Genomic DNA, 16505 nt, shown 5'->3' on the forward strand with positions numbered 1-16505 from the left:
CCGAGAAGGCTGGAGGAGGGAATCTTGAAAGCTTGGAAGGAAGCCTGAGCTGAACAAGCCTGGACACCAACAAACCCAAAACACACCCGCTTTTGCTTTATGTAGCTGAGAGGAAGTGGGTGAGGACAGGTACCTGCCAGCGATCTCTGCTGTATTAAACAAATCGCACTCCCTTCCAGATCTAACTGGTGAGCTGAAAGAGCAGGTCTAGATAAAAAGATACAACTAAGGCACCTGGCTACTGTCTTACAGACGTCTCCACCTGCCGCTGATCTGCGTTCGCTACTTAGCAGGTCTGCCAATTGTGTTCTAGCATTTTGGATCATTTCTAAGCTGAGATCCTCTCTCCATGTGTTTTACCTTGCTACAACTGGTTGCACATACAGGTTTACTATTAGTCTACCTGCTAATCGAGAGACTTTTGAGCACAGTGAGCAATACAGGAGGAAAGACAGATACTAGAACACCCGGACACTTTTCCTGATGCACATCAAGTACTCTGATCCAGAGAGGGAGCCTGGCATTGAGGCTGCTAACGTGGTTCGCTCTATTGCAACAGAGGACTCGGCTGTCCATGCACACATACCTCTCCTGGGCTGGGTGCTCTCTGGATCAGAATCTCAGATTTTGACCTGGAGCTGGAGGAATCATGTTTTTTTCTCTTCCCCCACAGCAAACAGGAGACAGAAAAATACAATTTACTTAGATCTCTTCAGGCTCTTCTGGATGCCTTAAAAAAAAAATAAATCAGAGCTTTTTCTTAGGTGCAGCTTTCAAGGTACCTAATTATTACTTGAGCTGGGCGGGAATAACTTATGTAGACTGAGAAGCCCGTTCTGTCAGGAAGGTCTGAGTCATAGGTCATGGTTTTTCCTCGGTAAATAGAACAGATTCTGCGCAGCTTAAACCCAAAGTGCATTAGACAACTGGTCTGTACGTCCAAGACAGACATCCCGTCGTTCTGGCACACTACTTGTTTCTCAATCTGGTCGTCTTCCCAGTTTCAGTCATCACATCTCAAGTGCCCACAGATCCCAGTTCATGGAACTACTGAGCTGGAGACCAGACGCTGCCTGGCAAACAGAACCAGTTTTCAAAAACTGCAGTGCAAACTGATAGAGCTACGCGTGGTAACACGAAACGTGGTGTGCTCCTCACGTGACACTTACAGTGCACCGAAAACATGAGTTTGCTCAGCAAGAGCAACAGAAGCGGGGAGTCCTGTGCTGAACCCTAGCTGGGCTCAAGGCGGCCCCAGCCTCTTTTCCTGCAGCAGCTGGAAGAGAGAGCAGGGAGGCGCATCTTGCGTAACGTCACGTTGCCCACCCATAGGGAGCAGGCATATGGCCCCAGCAGTCGCTCCTTCCCTCAGGGGGTCCAACTTTGACATAAGGGCGCGCTCGTTGTCTAGAAGCACTGCTCTGCACCAACAGATCTTAAAGGACACCACCTTAGCCAAAGCCAAAGGGCTTTTTTTTTTTTTTTCCTTTCTTCTTAAAAGAGCGTATTACTCATTACACGTTAATTTATACAATAGCGATCATTCCAGGGCATGCAAACCAAAGTAGAAAGCATCAAAGCTATTAATTCTTGGGGAGGACTGACTTTGCATTAGAGCATACAAAGGTCATAACCTTTAAGGTTATAACTTCATACCTAGTTGCAGAGAAACTGCAGGTGCAGGTGCAGAACAGGGCCTGTGCTGTGTGCTATGTGCTTTCCCTTCCTCTGATGCCTTAAAAAAAAACCCCTCTTAGTTTGCCAACACCTCTGTGGAGTGCTGCCTCATGCTCTGTACTGTCTCCTCCATCACATAGTGTCTCCTATTTGACTTGAAAGGGGAAAGGAGCATAGTTTGCTACAGCGCTAAGACCAGTGGACGCTACCTCTGCTGCTAGGTTACCGATCTGCTATAATGATGCAAGCCTACAGTAAAGGACTGGGCTTGGGTCATCTAAATAAAAGGAAACCCCAAACCTGGATTATCAGACATTTAACTAACCCTTTTGAATTTGCTTCCTTTTGTCCTATCCCCACAGTATTAGAGGTGCTTAACACATAAAAGTTTGTGTACTTGCTTTCCTTACTTGAGCCCACCGGTGGGGACCGTGTGGCATTTCTTGTGCTCCAGTAATTGTTCAGGTGTCTTCATGAACTTGTGGCACACGTCACACTCGAACATCCGTGTGATCAGGTGGATTTGCAGGTGGCGCTCAAACATATTTTTTGTTTTGCAGACAAAGTTGCAGAAAACACATTCAAAGCCTGAAAAATAAAACAGGAACATATATTCCTTACGTTGTGGCCAAATCGACTGCATAGAAGGTGACAGTTTGTATTTGTTTAACAGTGTTTTACCTTTCTCTGACTTCTCTTCAGTGTTCACTGAGGTCTGACTACCAGGCACTACAGAAATGACTAGCAGGTTGTTTGAACCCTTATTTTTTGGGGTTATATCTGCATCTTCTTTGCTGTTGGCAGAGTCGCTCAGTGCTGACAGCGAAGATGAAGATGGACTGTTAGATTCACTGGGTGTCTTCCTCTCTTCAGCTGAAAACCAGGAATAAAGAGCAATAACTAATACAGCAGATTGGATGGATTCTCAATGATCCTGCTTTAAATTTCAGGAAAAATATTTATATCTAAAGTTAATTCAAACAAGTCTGAAATGAATTGATCCGTTAAGAAATCATAGTTGCACCTCCTTCCTTTTTATTAGCATTTACAACAGTACATCTCTGTTTACCCTAGAATTGAGTCTGTCTGTAATGGTAGTGGGAAGGAAGCATGCAACTCTACCTCATTACCAGGCTGAAAAAAATCCCAAGAAAAGACTTTGATTAACTCAGAGTTCAAAAACAATGAAGAACTTGTCACTTAGAAAGGAAACGGAGCTTCTGTAGGTTTGGGGTGCGGAAACCAAAAGTGCCTACTGGTCCAAGCTAAACTTCCCCCACCTTTCCGTTTATGTGGGTCCAATGGGTAAATTTGGGAGGAAGGGCAAAGGAGAATAATCTCAGTCATTGTACTGAGGAGCATCCTCAGTAATGATTGTGAGAGATAATAGCATGGTCTCAAGATTTATCTGGTTTTATTAGGACCTCTTATTGAAGATAATTAATTAAAAAAAGCTATTTAACTGGATCTAAAGCTATTTAACTGAAGCCCATCAGAGTTTCCTTATGTGTGCAATAAATGTATGAAGTTCAAATCCCAAACCCTGTTACACACTAGAAACGAACAAGAGTGAGAGTTCTCATATGAGAACTGCTGTGAGCCAACGAGGCGAGGATGGGCAAATTATTACCTCCCACCTATGTCTTGGTTTAATCAGAGCTGTGTTAAAAAGAGACTTTACTAAGACTTCATATTCTCTATGTGATAAAGTCCCCCGATCGAGGCCTCTGCAAACACCAGTACCTATGCGCCTAGCTTTGAATTGATGAGCAGCACCTTTAAGTCTAAGATAAAAATGTAGGAATGCACTAATGCAATCTGATGACCCAAGCTGTCAATAGGGAGGATGACTGGGATATCATACAGAAAGATTCACTGACCTTGGGCACCAGAGTAATAGAAATGGAATGAAATTTAATAGCACAGAGTACAAGGTTATGACCTGAAGGGCCAGTAACAAGAATTTTTCCTACAAATGAGGAGTGCTTAAGTTGGAAACAGTCATGGAAAACAGAAGAAGAATTTGAGCAGAACATGGGATGAGTATGAGCAATCAGTGGGGGGGACCCTTCAAGGAAGGTAAATACGATCGCAGAATGTTATTGTGTGAGCTGTTCCCCGTAGCTGCTGCTGTTTTACACTGCCACCACTACTTATTTCATTTCACCATGTACAGCTGTGATTGCATATGTCGAGAGCAGGGGTTCTAACAAGAACATATGCAGTGAGGGATTGGTACAGTGAGAAAACTGTGTTTCGTATAAGAAAAGGCTCAAGGTACATTTAGAGGGGAAAGGGTTGTTCTCCATAAATATACTAAGGGAATAAATACTGTGGAAGGAGGGAAGAAAGGTGGAGGGAGCAAGAGGTGGATTGCTTTTTCAGATAAAGGACAGTTCTGGCACAAGAACAACGTACATGTATTGTGATTATCAGTAGGACACGCACTGGAAATTTTAAAAAGGTCCCTAATCTTTAATGCAGGAAAATCTGCAGCTTCCTGTCTGTAGAAGTAGTTGGTTTAAAACAATTATACTTGTTTGAAGACATATGCCAACATCCTTACAAACAGGCCTTTTATGACTTGGTAACATCACAGGATAAGGGGCCGGAGTCAAGTGACCCAGAAAATCCATTCTATTTTTTACTCTCTGTATTTGCCATATGTGTAAGCATTTGGCTGGATTGCCAGCTGAATGGCTCCGTTTGACAGGGCGAAGGAAGAACAAGGGGGTTTTTGTCTTTCTTTAAAAGACAAGCAGCAGCTCCAATCTTTTAGCCATGATGGGAAGATACAGTAGAGTACAGCGCAGTGCTGAGCTCCCCTGTGAGCTTTTCATGTGGCTATGGGTGGCGTTCCTCGTTTGTCTTGACTTCCTATAAATGAAGTGGAGTTAGATGCAAACCCCTCAGGTAGCAGGGAGTAGCGCTGAGAGCTACGCTGGCATAAAATCCCTTGAGAGCTTTCCAGTAGTTTGTATTTCTGCAGTTACATATAACTCATGTATCTGTGAGCACAAACAAGTGCATTCTCCTCTCCCTTCTCCTTCTCCGCCCCTCCCCTGTTTTCCCAATTTTATTCCTGGTAGGACAGGAAAAGCAATTTAGCAATGGAAAAATTGTGCTGGATGCAATTCAGGTTCTCAGTATTGTCAACACAATTGTTAGTAGTTTGTGGCAGCAAAATGCTTCTGCCTGGTGTTACAAGAGAAATTAATTAAAAGGGTTCTAATTTTCTTCTCCTTAAATTATGCCAGACTTCATTAGTTGGACTAAGCATATGGAGCTTGTTTGAAAACTGCTATTGCTCTTATCTTTGGCTATTAAGTGAACGAGACCAGGGAGAGAACACGTGACTTGTTCTGTTATTTAATATAAAGTTACGTTTATGGTATTGCTGAATCACAGTGTCAACTAAACATCAGCATGAAATTCCAAACTGATAGACTGCGGAGGCAAACACGCTGAAGAGCGAAGCTCAACATATTGTGTATTTCAAACTTACAGCCAGGTACGCACAATTAGCACTCAAAGTCACCTTATCATCACTGAAGTCAAACCAGGATTTTGATGAAATAGTAAACCAGTCAGAAAAACAAACAGTATGCTGACTTCAACAGGGGAGGGGATTTGGGGGATAAGGGGAATAGGAAGCAGGAGGGCTAAGTAGTCCTTCATTTTTTTCGCTAAGCTTGAAAACTGATCTGCGCTACCAGATTATTTGCCTGGCTGGAGTCCAATTCACTTCAACTTTGAGAGATCAGGCCTTAATTAGCAAGCGTTTCAGTGAAAGTAGAGTGCTAATGGGAAGTGTGAAGGTTGCACCTAAAAAGCAAGGAAGAGAGAGATCACCGCAGCTGGGAGAGAGGGATCGTCACCTGTGTGCTTGCTGTTGACATGAGCCTTCATATCTGCCTCTTCCATAGTGACAAAATCGCATGCTGTGCAGCAAATGGAGAACATCCACTGCTCTTTATCCACATGGAGGGACATATGACTGACAAACTGGACATTCATCTCCGTCTCAAACCCACACACGTGACAGCTGCAGGCAGAAGGGAATCCAAGAGTAAGAAACATTAAAAAACAAACCACAAACAGAAGCGTATTGCCTTTCCCTGAATTTGCAAGAAAAAACTCCCGGCACAGATTTCTTCTCTTCCTCACTGTTGAATGTTCACTGCGAAATTCTTTTGTCTGTTGAACTGCCTTTGAACTGATGGCCATGCCAACGTGATTAAGGGCAGGCACAATGCAACAATCCTGTACATGCCATAATGACGCTAAATAATCATAAAGTTAATTAAAAACTACAGATTCCAGATGCTGCGCATCACCTAGTCGATTCCTTTGGGCAATAAGAGGCAGTGCAGCTTTGCCAAGATGTTTAGTACGGCTGATACAGTGACAAACGGAGAGCTTGCTGCACACTCCAGGAGTTATTTTCAAGCCCTGGAATGGTTCCCATGCCAAACTGGGATCTTGTGCAAAACTGCCTGGCAGTTTCAGTGTAAGCAAATAAAAATGGGTTCAAACATCTCTTGTGCTTGACTGGAAAACAGCAGTCATCAGCTATGCAAATAATTAGCAGGGATACAGATTTCACAGCCAGTGCATAAACAGAGTGATATTGAGAGGCGATGGAAAGGACCCTTTACTTTAACTTTCTTTGCAGAGTCCTCGTGCTTTGATTAGGCCATTAACATTTAAAACAAGCCAAAAACATTTTCAAAGGTGTATACTCCAGGGCACTATTTTGCTTTCCCAGGGGGATGGACTAGATAATCTAATCCAGCAGGTCTCATTTATTTCTTACTTCTATGATTTTGTAATTAAATCTGCTCTTGGCACTTTGACTAAAACTAAGAGTGATTTGGTAATCTGCTTGGCCACTGGAGTGCATATCACAGTTTGCAGAGCGCACAACAGTGCATGCAACAAGGAGAGCGTCCAAATATGTATTTTTTTCTGGGCAATTCCTTTTATTTTTTCGGGCAAAGTCTCCTAAAGGTTTTCTTTCTTTTATCGTGTTGGTCACTGACTGTATGTACCTCTAGCAAATGGAGGAAATGTGTGTACCAATATAACAATTCTTGTTACGCTTTACTATTTGATTTCATAGATTTGGCTGAAAACAATGGAGCTGTCAGAGGCAACTGGAAGCACAGTGCTGTAGATTTGCCGTGAATCTGTGTACACGATGGGATGTTTCCAAACACAAAACTTAAACGAACACTGTATAAAAAGTTAAAGAGGCTTCTAAGAGCCTATCTGCCTCACGAAGCCATTTAAAAAAACCAACCCCACACCAAACCCCAGAGTCTTTCCCAACGGCTGGCCAAGTCAAACAGCGTGAGGCAGCCAGCTGGGTTTTGCTGCTTAGCCTAAGTCAGATACGGGCAAGACAAATACTTTCATCGCAGTTCCACCCTGCAAAGCCAGAAGGGTGGCCCTGTAACACGTCGCTAGCAGGCAGATAAGACATTCAGATTCCAGCGTCTGGCGCACAGCCCTTGTCTGGGTCCTCACCTGTAGTAATAAGGGTGCTTCTTTCCATCGCTGCCTTCAGAAGTGACAGCGCTGACGATGTCCTCGGTGTCTGTACTCACCAGCTTCACAGAATGGACGGTCAGGTGCTGGTTCAGATTAGCACGGCACTTAGCAGCATAGGGGCACAAGTGGCATTTGTATTTTCTCTCTTCTGAAAAAGAAACAGAAAACCTGAAATGTATACTTCATTTTGAAGCAAGCTATTTTTAAAGCTGCCAATAACCAAGTATGCATTCCTTTGGGTTTCCCCAAGCAGCTTTCGGAATGAGGTACTTTGGAAGCTCGACATTTTGGAAACTTATAGGAGTCCGCAGCAATTACTCAAAGAAAAACTAATTTGGAGGTAGTTTAGGGCTAGTTTTTTTAGCTTGCTCTACCATTTGTAGTCAGATAATATAAAACTTTATAAAGTGGAAATCTGGGGCAAGTGCTGCTCTGAGAGCTGCAGCAGAGCCAGTAGAGAAACAGGTCAATAATCTACAACTACTTCCTTTACCTAGCATCTTTTCTTTGATTTAGAGTCCAGTTATTCTTGAGGTTGCCCGTGTGCTCCCTTGGAGAGAATTGATGGTTGATGATTTTGTATTACAATCTGAGGGTGGGGAGGAAAGGGAACTCTGCATCATTAGGCCAGTTCCGAACACTAACAAAAAAACCTCGCTCAAAGAACAGTTGAAGAAATTAAACAAATTCATCATGAGGTTCTGATGCTTCACAACTTAGACAATTTAAAATAAAAATGATTTTATTTTAAATCAAACATTTCTAAATCCTGGCAGCACATTTTCTGTACGTGCCAGGCTTTATTTTGCAAAGAGTTGGTTAAAATAACCAAACATTACATCAGCTTTTACAACCTTTCCCTTTGAGTAGCTGCTGCTCTAAATTTGAAGTATAATGCTACAAGTGTTAGGGGAAAGGCATGCAACAGAGCAGCTTACGACTAAGAAAACCCCACGACGCCACGGAACAGAGCATCTGAACCTTTTCAGCATGGCTCCACTAGATGGTACAATGTACGCTGGCATTATACCACAATATTTTTCAGCACTGCATCAGAAATTCTTGCTTTCAAGTCTTATTTTGCGCAGCGCACCTCAGCAGGCTGACAAGGTGCATCTTCCATATAAAAACTCTGAGCCTCAGTTGATTTGAAGCTGATTCGCTTTAAGAAAGTTGGTATGGAGTAGAACAGCCCCTGTTCCTCTCGGAAGAAGTGGATGATGAGAGCAAAGGTGAATGAATGACAGATATTAACTCCTTTCAGTTTCACCAGATCTGAAACACCAAGGCCAAATCTTTTGTTGTTCAGTGACATTTAAAAAGCTCATCAGGTGAATGTAAAAAAGGCTGTGCCTTCTCTTCAGAACAGGCTGGTCTGCTGGAACCTGGACAAACTTGAATTTACACATTTTGTAAAGATAAATTACAGGTAGGCTGTAAAGAAATAAAATGTTAGTTAACTCCCTGAACACCACTCTGACATTCTGTCCTGTTTCTGCGCTTGGCTCTGCTCTAAGTGCAAGGAGCTGAGGATGGCTCACACTCTTTTGCTTACCACCTTCTCCCTCCACTTAAACAAACCATGACAACCACACAGATTTCCTCAGTGCTGTAACAACCAACCACGAAGCATCGCCTTACCTGTGTGCAGCGAGAGATGCCGAGACAGGGTCTGCTGTCGACCAAACACTTTTCCACACACGTCACAGGGAAAGAGCTGGTCGTTGAATTTCCAAGATGGCAATCCATTTCCCACCTCCAGCCCCAGCTTTTCTGTTTCTGTGCCAAAAACCACAGAAACAGAAAGTCATATTTTAAGAACTCTGAAGACGTGCAGATTTCATTCAGTAGAGTCCTGTAGGTGTCATATAAAATGCAACACCTCGGCTGCATGCTGTGGGATCTGGCTCGTGAGTTCATGTAAAAAGGAAACTCCCAATGATGGAAAGGAAATTAATCTTTCATATGTACTCTAAAGCAGAACACTTCGTCAAAGTGTTCTAGACATAGGCATAGTCAAAGAGTAAAACCAGATTAGGTAAAGAGAGAAAGTCAGGCTTGAGCAGGGCAAAGCATTAACCTGTAATTCTGTTTTTGTGGAGAGACCACTCCTTTGGCTTTTTGAGTCACCCACCTTTGCCTGGGGCATGAAGGAGCCCTGGTCTGAGATGGTGGTCTGTTTTACACTGGATTATTATTCACGGCTGGAGGAAGATTTCCAAGCTTTTTCTTTCCTGCTGACGCAGGAATTTTTTTCTACATGACCAGTCTTACATTGAAGGAGAACAGAAGATTGCTCAGACAAACATGAAACCAAGAGAACACAGCGCGCCAGTGAATGGGTGGCATCTGGGGAAAGCTCTACCCAGCACCTGCTGTCCTCAGGCATCAAAATCCCCAGCAGCTTAGAGGGCCAGCCATTGAAAAACTGAGACCCAGAACGAGCCCTTATCTTTAAAGAAGTGTTTTTAATTGTTCCAGGAAGAGAGAGAGTCTGCCATACAAAAAAGAAACTCCACACAGCATAAAACACAGACATGAAGGTGCTCTGTAAGGAAGTAGAGAGAAAAAGACTGGGAATGAGGAAGAGGAAAAAAAGGTACACAGTGCTTCAAGAAGTTAAAAGCATGGCCAGTTTTGATACAGAGAGAAGGGAGCAGAGAGCCGATGGAGATGGGATAGCAGTGATACTGCTTAGTTCAGTCAGAGAAACAGTATCAGCAAGCCTTGTGTAAAGAAATATTCTCTGCAAGAGTCCTGTTGCCTGAGGAGAAGGGACTGCTGTTGTAAGAGGTGCACAAAACTGCAAGGGTACTCAGCAGCTTTCCAAATACAACAGCCAGTGGGGAGAGGGCTTGGTTTAAGACTTACTTCTGGTAAAAGACCTTCTATTTCCACTGGAATGAAAGATGCCCCATGCAGAGCACCTTTCTCTAAACCGACACCGCCTGTGGGATTGCTGCCCAGAACTAGCTCCACCAGTGCACGTGTGCATGCCGTGCTGCAGGAAAACCATTTGGCTGGGACTTTCAGGTAAACAGGAGGAGAGGAGCTGAGGACAGGAGTACAAGAACATCTTATTGAGTGCCAGTTACTATCGTGGAGGTTGGCACAAACCAGCAAAACCTTCATCCGATGAAGCACTGAGGAATAAACACCCCCCTTGTACAGGCAGCCCCTCACTGAGAGAGTCGCCTACCACTGCAAATTTGACTGCCATGTCTGAAAGACTCTGTCCTTCACAGACAGGTGTCCAGACGGCTCCATTAGGCAGAGAGCTGTCAAATACTGTAGTTAATTTAAGTAATAATAAAAACAATGCGTCATTTGGGGCAGAGATTCCACATAGCAATCTCAGAAAGTTTAGGGATGGTCATACTTGCCAGCTCCTTTTCAGCTGCTGTTACTTTCTCCTGTGACCCTGTAATATGTACAATATTCAGCACACCAAAGGAATTATGAGGCACCTCTGAGTGCTACCACCCAACAACACATTTTTCTTAAAAGAATTTTGAGTTAGAGAACGAGTTCTGCGTATACAAAATAGTCATTTTGTGAAATTAAAAAGGAAGGACCCCCCCCTCCCCTAAGGGCTGTAAGTGACCCATAACCTCCAAGAACTTCAATAAAGAATGATTCTTTTTGTTACTATCCTTGAGTTCAAAACAATGGAAAAATCTGACTCGGTACTAATGCTACAATATTTTAGCAGAGCTTTTTGAGTACATAATCAAAACAGTGCTTCAAAAGAGGAATATGGTAATAATTATAAGAGAAGGTCACAAGGGTGTAGGTTGCTTCAATATGGTCACAACAAAAATGAATTAATTGGGAAACATACCAAACAAGCAGGCTCAATTAAGTAAATAAGTCTCCTAACAATTCACCATTAGTCATCAGCCCTCTTTTAAGAAGAAGAAATATAATGTCCTATGGTGGATTTATAGCTATCGGTTCTGGGAAGCTCATGGGAAGCTGGAAAAATATCAGCTTTCTGATCACCTCGAGCTGGTGAAAGCTAGTCCCTTGCAAAGCAGCTGCATATTTTTCATTGATGCAAAAGAGGATACTGTAGGTGTCTTGAAAGTACTTCTATCTACTTTAAAGATTGATTCCTGGAGTCCTAACCACAGTGCTTCTTTCTTCTCTTTCGACTGAATCTTCTCTCTGTAGCAAAGTGCTTTTTCTATTCAGCAAGCTTCTTAGGTTGTTCATGGCAAACCAGAGTTGGTCTCTGGTGCAACAGGAGCCTCAGCACTTCGTGGAAGATTTCTCAGCTCCAAGGGAAACCACCTACTTCCACCCACCTTACCCTCCGGGCAGCTGGGTCTGCAGCCTGGAAACTGCAGCTCTGTGTCCGTACAGTGATCCAGAAATCTTCCCAAGAACACACCCAGCAACTGACCTCGCCCGTGACCTGAAGAATCAGGTGAGTCAACATCCACATTCTGTCCTTGGGCTCTGTCTCTCAATTAATGCCAGGGAATGGTGTTTGCTGCGAAGCGAGTACAAGTCCAGTGACTCTGAGACCACGATACTGGTTTGTGCACAGCGTTCTCTGTGGATCCCAAAGCACTCTACTTAAAGACAGTCAGCATCGTTATCCTTTAAGAATACCTTACACAGAGGCCAGGAGGAAGATGGACTGAGACCAACTAATGTTAAATAATGAATCACCGCTGTGAGAGATGTCCCACAGAAATCCACCTTTCACCATGACATCCCTATACTAAAAGAAGGAAAAAGAAAAAAAAAAAAAAAGGACTTGATATAAGATTTCTGCTTTAAACGAATACTCCACAGCAGATTCCAAAACTTCTATGTTAGAAGAGCATACATGACAAAATAATATTGAAATTATTATGTAAGCAATGGACTGCATTTCTGTATGGGTTTTGGGGTGGAAACCAAAATATGCTTAGTAAGATGGAAGGCCTCCAAGTTCTCTAGTACATCATTAAAAAGTAATAGAAAGATTAAGACTCAGTATATTACAGGCTAGTAATAAAATTATTTTGAAATCATTCTGCGTAGAAGTCTTAAGAGCTGAAAATTTTACGTAAACGTAAAACTTAATTCTCAATGAAATTTAGTGAAATACATCTTTATGGACACCTTTCCTGCCCTTCTGCATCACCTAGTATCATTTCCCTATTAACCCCAAGTCAACTTCATAATGAGTAGCTGTGTAAAGCTGATCATCCAAGATGGGGTTAGAAACTGCCGGGACTTGTCACCATCTGTATTTTCCCTGAGGTGAGAATAAGGTGGATATCAACTGCAGAAATATTGTTCTGACCCTCCTCTTGCCCCTCCAAATAGATTAACAAAGCCCAGCAGCTTGAGAGTTACTATTTATCCCTTTCCTAAGCTGTTGGGCATGATTCTGAACATGTATGTATTTTCAATTTTCACATTTAGTAATTAATTTTTTTCTCTTATCCTCAATCTGGTAACATCAATATGGAGAGTGCATTAACGACCCCTTCTGGAAAGCCTTTAGCCTGACTTTTGTCAAGAAATGCTGAGAGAGGATGCCAGATCTGGTTGAAGCTGTAACTGAAGAAGAGAACAAAGTGTGACCTGAATACATAAGTAACTGTCTAGAGTCACCAAATCAGCCTTGTGACTGCCAGGAGCTGTCACGCACAAAAAGTTCCCCAGGGACTGGCTTTGGACTCTGAGATGTGGTACTTTGATTACTTATTTTCTTTTACTTAGCTTACATATTTTTCAATTACCGCTTCACAGTGTTTTACACTACATTATGTTTTAATCTGTTGTTCAATGCCATGCCTACCTTTATATCTTTATACCACTAACTGAAAGAATGAAACCACTATTTAACTGAAAAAGACAAAGCTAAGAAATGTCAGTCAAAGAAGATAAGTTCATATTTATAACCTTTGCTGGTTTACTCTCTGCTCTCACATCCTATAACTCACTTAAGCAGCTGCTTCTCTGTTTCATCTTCACACCTCCATAGACCTCGGAAGCAACAAAATCCACAAGGGCAGATCCTTATGGTCGCATGGAAGCCTACAGATATAAATTAAATAGACTGTCCTTTGCAATAAGTATTCCTTAAAGAGGTGAAAGTGAGAGGTGCTGATGAGTCTTAACAAGGGAGGTCAAAATTTATTCTCTCTCCATTCTTCTGGAAGTGTATGTCATATTTATACTTTGGGTTATTCAGACAGTTTGACACCACACAGATGGTCAAGAAGAAATCAGGTAAGTAATTTTGAAAATGAAATGACCAGAAATCCTGTGAAGGGAGAAAACAGAGAGTGGTGGTTAGGCTATTTTCAATCAATCCTGCTGGCAAGCCAAATGCTATGAAGAAAACAAGTTAGATGTCTAGAGGACCTGGTGACAGAATAGCCACCCAGGGTGAGGCTGAGAGCTAAGAGGGAGAGATGGCCAAACTCTGAACAGGAGGTGAACTGGGAAAAGGTAGGTGATAGCTGATATAGAAAGAGAGGAAAGGAAGCGTGCAGTACCTCCCTCCTTATATTCCAGGGGATAAAACTTGATGCGAAGAATATGAGATGCAGAAGGAAGCTCCCATGGGAGGTGCATCTAAAAAATTCCACCAAACCAGAAAATGAATAAACTGACTGAGAAACAGTGCTGAACAAGGTAACCACATTTCTATGAGCTCATGGCAAGAGGATGACCACCACCAGCAGTGCAGATGTCCCATAGCAAGGCACCTCACTTTGCTCTGAAAGACTTAGGACATTAAAGAGTCATCAGGTAACTCCGGTTACTACCAGCCTGAAGTGGATTGCTGCTAGCCTGTCCTTTGCAAGCTTTCCAGTACCCCAACGTTTACCCAAGAGGTAAATACACTTTATGCAACTCTATATGAGTGTCACAAAAGCTTGTTCCATTTGTAAGGTTATTTCTATTTTGTTATGTCTACAAGACAAGGAGGTTCAAGAAATTATTTATTCAGAAACAAGGTATTCGGGTCAGGCAATCATGCAAACACAGCTTTAAAAATATTTATTTGGTCAAGGAAATTTTCTTTCCTTCTTCTGTCTGCATTTATCTATGTTATTATAATGTCTTCCTACTTTCTGCAGTGTCCCCATCATCAAAGGTGCATTTTACTGCTTTGGAGCCTTCCACTTACATGTTCCTCCATCACCTCCGGCAAGCACACTGTATTTAAAAATTTAGAACTCCTTTTGTGAAATATGTAATTAAGGGTCTGCTGCAAGCTTGTCTGCCGAAAGCCCGCGAAAGGCTCGCAAGCTCAAAAATATATTGACTATATGAAATTGCAGCGCTCCAAATACTATATGTCTTACTCCCTTCCCAATGTACTTTCACAAAAGTTTTATTTGTAGCACCAGAATTCTTATTTCTAGTAAGTCAGTTAAAATAAATGGTGGAATCCTTCCAGATACTGTAGGTTCCTGAGTAAGATGTGTCTTGTGACTTATCTAAGGTATCTGTGATCTTGAGTGGTCCTGCAGTCTTCATTTGTCACTGCCAGCATCACAGCAACCTGTCTGCTCTTATTTTAGGATGTATCTTTTACTGTGAGCAGACTCAGCCACTATTAGCCAGAGATAAGCAACTGCTTTTTTGGCATAAAAGTTTTCTATATTCCCCACAAAAATAAAAAGAAGTAAGAAAACTTTTTTTTTTTTTTTAAACCTGAGCTTCAGCGGAAATTGCAAGCTGGTTTGTCTGACCCCTTTGTGATGTTTTTTTTAATGCCTTTTTGTAGCTATTAACGCAGTCAGTGCTGTCCCCTCTAATACCAGTTCAGGGGCATCTGTCCTGCCAAAGCGAGTCCCCTTGGGCGTGCTGTGGGCTGGCCCCAGCTGAGCTCGCACCAGCCTGGGAGCCATCTAGCGCTGGCAGCAGAGCCCCGTGCCCGAGCTGGCACGGCCCAAGCACGAACAAAGGAAGGGTCTATGTAGCCACGCTCTCAGTCACACCCTGCGACAGGTATGAGAAGTTATTCGGAGGGATTTAACAATAATACTAAAAAATAAAAATGAACACAATATTACTGCTCAAATAAAAGAACCCTCGTTCCACTTGTGAGGGGGACATGTACTTTTTGTTTCAGAAGCCCTGAAAACCTGCACATAATCAGAGAGCCTGAATGACAGCACAACTGGAAGCAGAGAAAGCCTCCTTGCTGAATAAAAAACTTTACCAACTAATGCTCTTATTTTTTTCTCGAATGCTTTTAGAAATATCTAACATTACTATGGAGTAAGGTAAAAAGCAGTAATGTTATGATCATTTAAAATCCTTGATATGGAAGAAAATAGAACCCAAGTGATTTTATGTATCAGAAGCATGGTGCTTAAGTTGCTATTTCTAAAAACATCAACCATGAAATTTGGAAATATTTCAATAAAGAGCTTGCATGACCCACAAAAAGAAACATTATTAACACTGCGCAGGGAAGTATTCCAAACGTGCAATGACAGGCAACAACACTTGAAAAGGTCACTGAGAAGTGATAAAGATGTCAGGGTTTGTGAAAAGAATAAAAGCAAATAAAAGATGAACTTTAAAGATGCCTCCATAGAGGAACACGGGAAAACAGTGAAGCCCACTTCACTGCTGAGACTGAGCCCGTTGCTCAAAAACGGACAGTCAGAAGCAGGGTGAGAAAAACAAAACCTGAGTCAGGGCAAAGACAAGGTAGGGACACCCTGACTTCAAAACACAAGGCCACTCCCCACCTCCTACCTTTGCATCAAAACTAACAAACTCCTATTTTAACTTCACTTATACAACAGAAGACTTCTGAGTAAACAGTGAGGCTTATGATAACCTTCATCTGCATTATAAAGCTTTGAGACTTGCTTTTATTGTCTGTATTAAGCTCAAAATGTAAGAAACAACCAAGAGGAGAGAAAAATCCCCAGTTCAAAACTTTGTGAGTGTATGTAAATTCTATGCAAGGTGGCTGGAGTTGCAGATTTTTAAGGAACCCTAAAGCTGCAGTAACGTTGCAGTCATTTCTTGAAAATTATTTTTACAACACGTACACTATGACATCAAGTTGAGGATAATGATGGACAACACCCTCTATTCCCCCCAACTTGCATTATCCACTGTACTGCTTTAGCATAAGGGATAAACAGGATTGCCTTGGTGGTAACTTCATTCCTTACACAATAGGAAAGAATAGAACAATGTAAAATTCCTGACATATGCAAAGTAAGGCCCTGAGCTGTGAATTTACTGGCCAAAAAGAAGTAGTCGTGGAAGAGCCCCTGTAGCTCACTGCACAG

At 42.3% G+C, this 16505-nt stretch overlaps 1 protein-coding gene across 1 annotated transcript in view; it reads right to left on the reverse strand.

The window, feature by feature from the left end:
• ZNF827 (zinc finger protein 827) overlaps positions 1-16505 on the reverse strand; it is a gene marked incomplete at both ends in the record, with an annotated part of 106526 nt that overhangs the window by 1605 nt on the left and 88416 nt on the right. The window contains 5 exons of the mRNA XM_082315246.1: positions 2088-2265; positions 2359-2550; positions 5556-5722; positions 7207-7378; positions 8872-9009. Of these exons, the coding sequence (XP_082171372.1) occupies positions 2088-2265; positions 2359-2550; positions 5556-5722; positions 7207-7378; positions 8872-9009 (847 nt within the window). The remainder of the gene's footprint in view (positions 1-2087; positions 2266-2358; positions 2551-5555; positions 5723-7206; positions 7379-8871; positions 9010-16505) is intronic.

This window comes from Platalea leucorodia, assembly GCF_965183815.1.
Source record: "Platalea leucorodia genome assembly, chromosome: 6".
NCBI classification, from domain to species: Eukaryota; Metazoa; Chordata; class Aves; order Pelecaniformes; family Threskiornithidae; genus Platalea; species Platalea leucorodia.